The following is a 12,297-nucleotide window of genomic DNA, read 5'->3' as shown; positions in this document are numbered from 1 at the left end:
ACCTTCATGAATTAGCCCATTTTAAATTTCAAAGGACATTTAGAGGGATGAGAGCCTCCTGTTTCTCTTTCAACATCAAAAGTCTTTACACTGCTTCTTATTTGTCCATATATTCCAAGCCAACAAAAATCCTGTTTACATCTTGCCTTTCAGTTTAATTGCATTTCACATTATAATGATTCCATTTAGAAATGCCATGTGTCCTCAAATAAGCACACAAAACCCAACTCATGTAAATTTTAAACCAGGATTTATGAAATCATATTGTCCAGGTGTTTTATTACATTACCTTGCAATTGCATTGTTTTCTAGTGTAGATTATCTGTTTATTCTTAACTTATTCCATTATGTTTGGATATGAAAAATAACACTAGCTTTCTCAATACAGGTCACCAGGCTGGCTGGGCTGATGTGTTGTTTTCATACATTTTTATGATGTTCCTATAGTAAACATAATTCAATAAAGCCAAAGCACACTAAATAAATAATTGCATCTAGAAAAGCAATAAAAATAAATAAAATTAGTACTTTCATAAGTGGAAAGGTACTTCAATTACTGCTACAAGCAACAACCCACCATAAAATGTGTAGAATCATTTCCCTTATGCATATTTCTGGGATATAATAATTTGATTGAAGATATGAGGCAGCACACAGGAGGCTCTGAATTGTGAAGTGTATACAGTTTCCAACAGAAGATGCATAATATTGGTCCTTGGCACCTTTAAAGAACCTATTGTTTTTCTGGCATGCACACTTGGCTGTCACCATCAACCATGTGCTTAATTACATTTCCCAGCTTGTTTAACTGGAAATAAATTCCTAATGGCCAACGAAAGGGGGTAAATGCAGACTCCTCACCAGTTCTCACCACGCCGCCTTTTTACAGCACTGATGCTTTAGTGGAAGGTTCGGGTGGGAAGTAGCTTAGAGAAATTGTTTGGAGTAATTAATTATTGGTAAAACTATAGAACTGGTAGTAAAACCAGAAACCAAGAGCAGAATGTAAAGGTTAAAGTGGATGATTTGATAGGGTACAGCCAGGGTGAGGACCCTGCAGCAGGGCCACACCCATATTTCTGGTGATGACTGTGATCTTGACCATTTGAAGGTGTCCTGGGCATAAGCTAAGGAATCACTCCTAGTGTCTTCGGCAGTTCGAAAACTGGAGCACAGTAAGGGAGTCTCTAAGGATGAATTGAGAAGCACTTCTGTCAGTTCCCTGCCAGCTGCTGGCCCTTAAAACGGCGCTCTTCAAGACCCCATTCCTACTCATTCACAAGTGTACTTATGGGCACCCAAGGGTGCAAACTTCAATGATCTCGAACTGGCTGTTCACACTCTTGCAAGTGCTTCAGACTGCACTCAGACATGAAGGAAACTCCTAGAAGCAGGATTTCTAGGCCTCAGACACTTATGTCTGATGTTGCTGTATTCATTGGCGAGCAGGAGCAAGAAGAAACGGAAAGGAGGGAAAGTGGACCAATGGCTGGGAAGGTTTGACAGGGTCCTTTAGCAAAAGCCCTAGAACTTTCCAAACACATGAGCAACAACTTCCCTATTTCTTCTTTCACAGGACTATTTGGTTTCCCTCTCAGCCTACAGAGATTCTTGGTCAGTTCCTCTATTTCTCCAGTAAGGGCCTGGCATTTGTGTTTACCACTGCTTGGGATCTCTTCTGTTCTAAACCTCTTTGTTTTACGTACCTGTAATCTTACTATTGATACATTTCCTCCCAGCCAGGGAGAATCCATTCCTTAGCCTGGAAGGGGATTCGATAAGCAAGAAGGGATGGAAGTTCACATATAGACATACATCGATGGCATCAAAGAGAGACTGGAATGGAATTTTGAAAGACTCTTCTCTCAGTTGGTGGAAATGTTCATTCAGAGGAGGCAAGGAGATTGGCCCTTAGGCCATTATCCCATGGCTGACTGCAGAGCATGAGTATAGGAGTAATTTGGACCTTAGTTCAAACATCAGCTGTATGCTTCCACTGTCCTCAAGGACCTCCTAGATCCTAGACTTTTACTCCACTGCCAGAGTCGGATTAAGTTCCCACAGAGCATAACTTTCCCTCAGAAGGATTCAGAAAGCATTATCACTTCTGGACTCTAGGTGTAACAAGGTCAGTATGCAGTGAAATGCCAAGTCTTCTGTGGCCCATCCTTCTGTTCCGCCAGTGGTGAGACACTCAACAGCAGATGATAACCTCCAGGTTGGACCTCCTGCTTCTCATTTAAGGTCCCCCAGTTCTAGAGTATTCACTATGGAAAATGAGTGTATGGGGAAGGGTATGGAAAGTGAGTGTATGGGGAAGGGTTTACTTGATATGGCTAAGACTAGAGAAGTCAAACCCCAGGAATTCAGAAATTGTGTACCTCTTTGGGCACATACCACACTTCAGGCTCCTAACTGGTAGTTTCTGAGTATTTCATTTGGTAGGTGTGCTTCCAGGATCCAAGCCAAAATGTAACACTCCTACCAGGAGAGAGGGAGAAAGGAAAGACAGAAGGAAAGAGAGGTTGATTTAATATTCTATGCAGACTGCTGCAAAAACCACCTTTTTTTTTTATAGCTATCACAGCTGGAGGTGCGTGCTGAATTAAGTTGCAAGAATAAGAGAAAAATGGAATTGCAGCCACTGCAAGTTCTCCAATGTCATAAGTTCAATTGGGTAATAGCGTTATCTGAGCAAAAGATCAATAACTAGGACATGGGGATGTTTATGCTAACGTCACCTTAGAGTTAAAAATGTGATTGCAGTTCTACCAAGTTGCACTATCAGGAATCTATTTACCCAAGAGAGAATTACATATTATCGAGGGCAGACTTCCTCTTCCCCCTTCAAGATAAGTGCTCATTTTTATTCCACAGAGGAGTACCTAGTAAAACAAATTTTCCCCTCACAATGCCCACACACATATGACTATAGCCACGAAAGAGGTGGAGGCTGTGCAATCAGTGAAGCTCTAGTTGACAGAGGGCCCTCAATGGGTATCCATAGGTCCAAACTCGGGAAAGAAAACTATGTCATGGCTCTTACTGGACCTGTTGGAATCAACATGCCTTGGATATGAACTTGACTTAATTTTGAGTTCCACAGGTCTGCCGACTGGCATACTCTGCTTTGGCCAGGCAAAAGACTTTTTTTTTTTTTTAAAGATTTTATTTATTTATTTATTTATTTATTTGAGAGAAAGAGAGAGTGAGAGTAGTAGGAAGAGCAGAGGGAGAGAGACAAGCAGACTCCACATGAGTGCACAGCCCAATGAGGGGCTCGACCCCACTACCCTGAGATCATGACCTGAGCCAAAATTGAGAGTCAAAGGCTTAACCAACTGAGACACCAGGCCCCCTGGTAACAGACTCTTGATCAGAGATGCCCACTGAACAGGTAGAAATAGGAAGCTAAGTGTGAAAATGCAGAACTGGAAAAGGCCAGGCGAATTTTTAAGGTAAGTGCTGGAGCCACATGCCAGATCTACTCACCATCTCCTTGGAGGTAAAATCACTGGTCCTCTAGGACCTCTGGCTTCAGTAGCAAAACTGATACCAGAATCCTCACTCAGAGGTGAGGGCTAGAATTCAGTTGCACATCCCAAATCCAGCATGCAGCTGTGACTGCTGACAAAGGTGCCTTTTAATACTCTGAGCCAGGGTTTAGAAATCAGGACCCTTGGTCATCACAGAGAGGGGCACAGGTACTTTCTAAGGCACAAAATGCTCACTTCCTCTGTTGCTTCAGACATCTATTGACTGTGGGATTATGTCTACCCAAATTCTTACCCCATGCCTGGCTTTCACATGATTATTCAGTAACCGATGGCCAATGAAACAGTGTTCCCTATGACTTTGGAAGAATTAGAAGGGATCTGGAACTCAGGAGAGAAGTTTTGGATGGAGATTAAGATTTCAAAGTTGTATCCAGGTTTTTGGCACAGTGGGTTGGATGAAGTCACTTGGAATCCTTGAGCAGAGCAAATTCACATCATGCTCTTGACTCTGGAGAATTCAAAAGATGTTTAGCAAAGCGCATTCCCAGAATGAATATGACATGATGGTAAGTCACATGCCCCTGGCTAATTGCTCTGAGGATACACAGAGGTAACCAGCTATAGAACCTGCTAAAGCCATGCACAGAAAAGGCCCAAGGCTTTACAAGTCATCAGACAGATGGAGGTCTCTAGGTTTCACCAATGTATGTTTGGAAGCTAAAATGTGATTATAGATAAAGCCCTTGGGGAGGGTTCTGACACATGAAACTTTTCATAGTGGCACAGTGATAGTGTTGATTAGCTCCATGATCTAATACAGACACGCATTTTCTCTTCCCCATGGACCATAGACATATGTTTTCCCAGCTTCCTTCCAAAAGTACTTTTACTGGCAATATTATTCAAAAGAATATTTATGTTTAGAAAAAGAGAGTATTTGGCTATCTCCTTCTATGTAGGAGCCCACTCTGAGAATCTTCAATTTTGAACACTCAGTCCTCCAATCAGCTGCAATCTTTAACACTCTGACTTATTGGGTGTCTGGGGTTCAAGGGTCTGTCTAGTGGTTTAAATACCACTATATTGTGTCCGTGACACAATGCTAGTGATGGTGGTGCTTAAATGAGCATAGATTCTCAGAGACAGAAAGACCGCCATTTGCCACGTGTGTGACCTTGGGCAAGTTTCTTAGCTTCTCTGTGCATAATTTCCTCATCTGTAAAGTGAGACGCATAATAGTACCTATACCACAGGGATATTTTGAGGACTAAATGCATTAATATATGTAATGCACTTAGAAAATTACCTGGTGGGTAAATAGTAAATGCTACACAAGTGCTCAACTATTATTATTATTATTACTATTACTATAATTTTTTATTATAGAGTACAGACAAGGGTTGTTTTGACAATTGGTCCCTTTGAAATACTGAGAGGCAGAGAGAAGACACTCAGTTCATTTAGAAGACATCACACGGTAGATTCTGATGGATACCACTGGACCTCAGGCCAGTGCCAAATAAGTCCAGTGAGACAGATGTATATCTATATATTTTTTTCACAGTGGTAAAGTTAATCCTTCTAAAATGATGTCAACCCACTCACTGCTCAGCATAAAATTCTCCAATGTTTTCTTATCACACTTAGAATAAAATCTAGAGTCCCTATCAGGATACTGATCCTTCATGATTTTTCCCCAGGACTCCTCTGACCTCTGTTCACACCACACATCCCCCTTCCTGACCAATGCTTCAGCCCCTGGTCTCCTGGTATGTGTTAGACACATCTATACAGTATTCCTTGTTCAGGGTTCACCTCAAGGCTTTAGTTCAGGCTCTGCTCTCTGCCTGGAATGTTCTTCCCCCAAATAGCAGTGTGGCTTGCTCTCTCACTTTATTGGGCCTTTGCTCCAAGGAGGCTCCCTCCCCATCAAACACAGTCTCTCCCTGGCTCTTCTGCTCTGCAGTACTGTTCTGCGGAGCATGTGTCACACCTTGGAATTATAAAGTACTATCCATTTGATTACTTTTGCCTTTAACCACAAGAATGTAATCATAGCACCTAATGCTTGCTTAGTGTACTGACAACTCTACACAGAAAGTCCTCTTACTATCATCCTCATTTTACACATATAGAAACAGAGGCAGAGAAATGGCAAGCTTGAGGTCAACAACTAGTATGTGGTGGAGCTGGTGCTAGAGCTAGCCTCTAACTGCATCACTGATCTCCGTGAAAGCAGCAACTTTGTCAAACATTCACTGCTACATCCAGAGTAGTGTGCTGGGAAATTGTGAGCAATTAGTTCTCCAAGAAAAAAATTCTGGTTTATAGCACTGGCTGACTTACATGTGTAAATTTTATGATGCCAAAGAGATTAGTTCTCTCTAGTGGACAGAAATGGGCTGGATCACACCACTGGCTCTAACTTAGCTTCTAGGAAGGTGCCCAACTCAGGTGCTACCCGGCACACAGAAGAAACTCAGTGTAAATTTTTACATGAATGACTGAATGAGTTTAGGACAAAAATGAAAGAAAACCAGTCTGGCACTGCATTAAAAACCTTCCTTTGAATATCCTGGGCCTCAGGAATACAGGGAGGGGATGCTCTTGGAAATCATGAGCAGAACCATGGGACTTTTTTCTCTTTTGGCCTATCTAGAATTTCCTTTAGGACATTCTACCAAGAAGAAAGATACCCAGGTTCTACTGCTTGGAATCATATAAGTCTGCCTAAGGCTTTCAACTTCATAGATTAAAATATAGACCTATGATGATATCAGATAGATAGATAGATAGATAGATAGATAGATAGATAGATAGACAGATGAAAGAAATGATGATACTGTGACACTTTGCAGTTATTACAAGAATGGAATGGATCTCTATGTAGTGACATAGAAATATGAGCCTGATGAATTGTGAATGAGAAAACAATTTAATTGTAAACATTCTGTTTAAGATCACTATCGAAAAAAAAAGAAAAGAAAAGAAAAAAAAAAGACCACTATCGTTTTGGGGGAAGTTGGCACACAGAAATTATTTGTCATAATTTGTAGGCATGACCTATACTGATTGTGGGTTGACTGTGCATACACTTTGGGAATAGACAGAGATGGATATGAATTTGTACATACACAGAAAACTGTTTAAAGAATATAAGCCAAATAGGGATTTGGCAACTGCAGAGAAATGAGAGTCAATGCAAGGAATTTCACTTTCTATCTTAACAAATGGATATTGTGAACTGCCAGCCCCACTCCTGCACGCCACTTAGAATCACCATTGCAACTTTCATTATACAAATACTCATCCAGTGAGGTCAAGACTTGGTAGACTAGGACTTTGCTGAGTGCTTTCTGTGAGACACAGCGGAGCCCGGGGAGAGCCGGGTGGGGAGGAACAGGGACCTGAGGCCAAGTGCCCAACCAGACCCTGCACTGCCACCACCTGGTGGGGAAGCTTGTGCTGCTACTTACCTCCCTGTGGCTCCCTGCCTCATTTGGGAAACAAGAGACAATAGCAATGCTTAGGTCAGGTTGTCCCAGCATTCCTACTGACCAGCACCAGGATACTGTCTGCATGCGGAGTGCCATGGAAGTGAAGTGTGTGTGTCATCACTGTCATCACCAGCTTCATCACATCACCATCATCACCACCATCACTAGCATTATGTCATGGACACAATATACAGGGCACACACCAAGCATTAAGACCAAACATAAAATAACAGCAGTATGCTGGCACACCTGAATTCATATGTAATGTGAGCAATGGCACACATGATTGTATTCAGAGTTTGCAATCTTCATCTTTCTATGTGTGCTCTAGTCATACATTCATGAGGCTGTCTTCTTGCCTTTTGGACATCACATGTGCTTGTTGGAATTTATAAATTCAGCTTTTGGGAGTCATAATAATAAATTAGAATTAAGCCTGGCTAGGAGCATAAAATCCCTTAAATGTTCCATTAGTTTGTCATGAACTCAGAACTTCACATCAAGATTTTCTTCTGGATATTGTGAATACTTAGCTCGATGTCACAGATACAGTGATGACTTTTTTCTTTTTTTTTTCCTTTTTTTTTCCAAAATGGCACTTCATTTCTAATATTCTCTACTTGAGATTGAAAAAGTCTTTTAATAACAATTCTGAAATGTTCTGCACTCAAAACTGAGGTTTTAAATGAAATTTTTTTATAAAAAAATCGAATGTGAACACAAATGATATTCCATGAGATTACAAAAATAAAATAGAGTGTAAAAGTTAAAAAAAAATTTCCCAGCAGTGCAATGATCCCAACAATGAAGTGCCCAATAAAAGCAGCAAATCAGCTGAGCTGAGCTGGAAAACAAGATACCACTCTAGAGGGACATTCCCTGCAGACAAAGGAGGATGGCCCTTCCCAGAGAGGCCTCTCCAGGGCCCCCAGGGGCAGGACGGGCCTGTGCAACTTGGTAGGGTCACTCATGGGGCTAGACCTGCAGGACCACCAGGCCTGCTCTGGCCTCGGCCAACCTCTGGCCCAGCCTACCTCTCTGCCACCTGTTCACCTCCATCAGGAGATTCTAAGGCTCGTGCTCCTGTCCCCACAGCACCTTGCACCGCCTGCTGGCCCTCCATAAATGTGTGAGGAATGAATAACTAGTGGAAGACTGCAAAGTGATATGAATGAATCAATGACACAGGAAATGGGAACATGGTCCTGTGGTGGTCAATTCCAAAGTCACCTTCCTCTTCAAAGTACAAAGTCACATTATCCTCCTAAAATGGGGTGAGGCAGACTCCTCCCATAGCACTTCTGGAGTAGGATCTCCACTGTCTCCCCATATTGAATTCCTCAAAGGGGGTCCATTAGAGCTTCAGGCATGACCAGTCTTAAAAGACACCTGGAGAGTAAGAGCTTCACTTGGCCCATGGGGAATACAGAACCTCAAGCCAACTCCATGGGCCTGACACAACAGAGAAGCATCCAACCTGGTAGCTGTTTGTGGACGGCACTCGGCAGCCAAGGGCCTCAGCACTGACCTCATGGCACCCCCGGAGGTGCCAGCCCTATGACAGAGTTACCAGTCCCTAACACAAAACTAATACAATCCCACCTCCACTTGGGGCGGGGGTGGCGGTAGGGTCTGCTTGCACCTCCCCAATGCTCGCATCCCACCGCCCGCACTCCCCAGACTGGAGGGAATCCATGAAACCAAATGACTTCTGCTTCCCCTTTTCTCATCCTTTCCAATGCTCAGTATCTATTTTTCCCTCCAGTCAACATACATAACTCCCCGTGACAATAATGGGATGCGCATGTGTACCGAGGGGGGCATAGAATTTTTATCTCTGTAAAAATGGTACTAGCGTGGTACCAGCAAAGTTTTTGTTTTTTTCCCAAGGCTTTTACTTGGGGCAATATATTGTATAAGTGATTGTGGGGTTTTTTTCTTCTTTTTAATTTTAAATCGAGATTATGAACATATTTTATGCAGGTTAATATATCCTTTTGATGTAAAATTTAACTGAAACCAGTTCTAGCACATTAGCGACAACAAGAGAAATTCTCCGGCTAATTATAAACATCCTTCAAGAAACCTGAAATGCATGTCCTCTGGAAATAATTTTGCTGGGATTTGGGTTATTATTAAAATCCTCTCAGAATTCTATCACTGGTGCCTAATGTGCCTCCAAGCCCTGTTCTGCTACAGATCAGAGAGAAACTCTTTCTGGTCTTGGCAGGATATTCTCAATAGTGAAACAAGGCTGGGAAAAGGGGCTTCTTTCTTGAGACCAGGGAAACACCGGACAAAGCCCTTGAGGCATGTGGATCCTGGGCTGACCACTCAATGGAAGGCCCATTCCTAAGACAAGCTCCCTCTCAGCTATGATACAATGAGCCACATACTTTATGTCCATTCGGAGCACCCAGATCTTTCAGAGTTCAGGGGAGGAGGCAAGTGTACTGCAGACTTTCAGCTCGAGGGAATCCCAGGTGGGCAGAGCCACTCCCCACATGTCAGAACTCTCTACTGACAGAGGGCCTAGGAGATCACAGGGAGAAGCTGCCCAAGAAAGGTCCTCAGGAATGAAGGAAAGTCACTGTATGCTTTAGAAGCAGATTCTCATGTTTAATGTTCTCTTTGTTGATAAATAAGAAAACCACCATTCTCCCAAATGGCTGAACTCTTTATTAAAATGTAAAAACATCTTCTCCAGATATGAGGGGCTCTGTCTTGTCATCAATGACCCAGCCAGAGTGGGCTACTGAGTCTGATGAGTTATTCAGAGCCACACTCTCAAGCATTCATGTTCATCAGACTCATCTGGGATCTTGCTGAATTGCAAATTCTCACTCAGTAGATCTAGGGTGGGGCCTGGGCTTCTATTTTTCCAACAAGCTCCCAGGGGATGCCCAGGCTGTTAGTCCATGGACTACACTTTGAGCAGTGAGGACTTAGAGCTCTAGTCCCAGATCTCTGTCCTCAATTGTTCATTCATCCCACAAGCATTCTGCAAGTTCCAGCTCCTCTACTTGGGACACAGTGATGAAGAGGGCAAGTCCTTGATGATTTTAAAACTAATAAAAATTTAAAACTATTATGCATCAAGGACAATCAACAAAGGGCAAAGGCAATCTACAGAATTGGTGAAAATATCTGCAAATTATGTATCTAATAAGAAGTTAATATCCAGAATATATAAAGAGCTTCTACAACTCAACAACAACAAAACAAACAACCTGATTTTAAAAAATAGGAAAAAACTTGAATAGACATTTCTCCAAAGAAGCTATACAAATGGCCAACAAGAACATAAAAAGATGTTCAACATCCTTAATTGTTAGGGAAGTGCAAATTAAAACTACCATGAGATAGCATCTCACATCCATTAAGATGGCTACTATCAAAAAGACAGAAAATAGTGTTGGCAAGGATATAGAGAAATTGAGTCCTTGTGCACTAAAGGTGGGAATGTAAAATGGCACAGTTGTGATGGAAAACAGTATGGTAGTTCCTCAAAAAATTAAAAATAGAACTACCATATGGCTCAGAAAACCCACTTCTAGGTATATACCCAAAAACTGAAATCGAGAACTCAAAAACATATTTGCACATCCACATTCACAACAGTTATCATTCACAATAGCTAATGTGGAAGTCACTCAAACGTCTATGGACAGATGAATGGATAAGCAGAATGTGGTATATACATTCAAGGAAATACTACTCAGCCCTGAAAAAAAGAGAAATTCTGACCCCTATAGCAACATGGATGATCCTTGACAATGTTATGCTAAATGAAATAAGCCAGTCACAGAAAGATAACTACTACGTGATTCCACTTGCACGAGGTTCCTAGAGTAGTGAGATTTATAAAGACAGGAAGTAGAGGGGTGGGTTTCAGAGGCGAGGGAAGCAGGAGTGCTATTTATTGAGTACAGAGTTTTGCAAGATGAAAAGTTCTGGAGATGGTTTACAGAGCAATGTGAAGGTACTTAGCACTACTGAACTGTACACTTCAAAATGGTTAAGATGGTGAATTTTATGTGATGTGCACTTGAGCACAATTTAAAGAAATGGCCCCTACTGTGTCTACCATCTAAGGTGTCTATAACGTAGAGCCTTCATAGTCTAAGGAATGTGAAGTCACTCTGTAAGAAGGAACAGCCTGGTTCTAGCAGAGGAGAAAGTGAAATCGGGCAGCTACACAGGACTTCAGTGTGGTGTGGGAAGTGCTCAAATATAGGTAAGGTGCTGTGAATGCCCCAAGCAAAGTCAGATGGATGGGGAGGTGTTAGGCATATGACAATCTGTGGCAATGAGCAAGGGGACATGGACAAGCTGGGCCACGCCGAGGAGTCATAGTCTCCACTGCATGTGAGGGTGAGGCAGAAGACACCTAGATTCTGAATGGCATAGCCGGTCCCTGAGGCAGGGCTCTCCCACGTGGTGTAGGGGCCAGGAATCCGCACTGTGTGTACACTCTGGTGGAATGGGGTGGTGTGGAGCCTGCAGGGAAATGCTCCATAAAGAGTCAGAAGAATCCGTTTGGAACTGCCTTGACGACCCAAGCAAGGGAATGGAGGGGCTGCATGTGTGGCTGGTGCACCTGTGCCAGGGCTGACTGTGTCCGGCAATCTGACCATGGTGGAGACAGCCAACATCCCGGAGCGGTGGTGGTGCAACCACCTGGAGAGGAGGTGTGCAGCAAAGCCGTGAGCTGGGGTGGCAGCACAGCCCCATGTTCACCCCCAGGAAGGAGGACACTGATGCCGGGAGGGCTCAGAAATAACAGGGCTGTAAAGTGCTGTGAGGGGGTGGTGATGGGGAGCTCCCTGGCGTGCGGAGCATAGCTGATGCCCGCGGGACCCCCCTTGTGGCTCTGTGGGTAGTGGGTGGGCCAGGAGGGGAGCAGCAGCCCTGCGGGAGGATGGGTTGGGCAGCTGCAGCGGGACAGAGCCTGTGGGACCCGGGGCCAGCCCGCACTCACACAGCTCGCAGGAAGCCGGGCTTCACCCTGAAAGCAAAGGGGAGCTTGGGGAGTATATTAAATAGGGAAGGACAAGGTCTGAGCTGTGTCTGAGAACACTCTCTAGGCAGCAGTGTGAGGACGGATCTGAGCAGGACACACAGGAAACAAGAGACCTGCAGGGAAAGTTTAGATAATTAAGCCCATGACGTTCCAGATTTTTCGGTCTTCGGCTCACAAGAGATGATCTTCTTCTCCTTAGAGGAGAGAGGTGGCCTGAGCCTTCCAGTTACTGAATACTACATCTAGGTGCCTTCATTACAGAGCTTCTGGGGTGAGGCAC

The 12,297-nt window shown here is 43.4% G+C and overlaps 1 protein-coding gene across 14 annotated transcripts in view; it reads right to left on the bottom strand.

Moving 5' to 3' along the window:
• VSTM4 (V-set and transmembrane domain containing 4) overlaps positions 1 to 12,297 on the bottom strand; it is a 107,110-nt gene that overhangs the window by 10,927 nt on the left and 83,886 nt on the right. For 2 of the 14 annotated variants that reach the window (XM_072806357.1, XM_072806354.1), the window contains exon 8: positions 2,382 to 2,481. The exons of 7 other annotated variants lie outside the window; for them this stretch is intronic. In XM_072806357.1, coding sequence (XP_072662458.1) covers positions 2,404 to 2,481 — 78 coding nt within the window. In that variant the 3' untranslated portion in view covers positions 2,382 to 2,403. Of the gene's footprint in view, positions 1 to 2,381; positions 2,482 to 3,147; positions 12,131 to 12,297 lie in introns of those variants that run through there. 5 more of the 14 variants (XM_072806356.1, XM_072806353.1, XM_072806349.1 and 2 more) reach the window with 3 other exon arrangements.

Source organism: Canis lupus, chromosome 29 (assembly GCF_048164855.1).
Source record: "Canis lupus baileyi chromosome 29, mCanLup2.hap1, whole genome shotgun sequence".
Taxonomy (NCBI): domain Eukaryota; kingdom Metazoa; phylum Chordata; class Mammalia; order Carnivora; family Canidae; genus Canis; species Canis lupus.
This window is presented reverse-complemented; position numbering and strand designations above follow the sequence as displayed.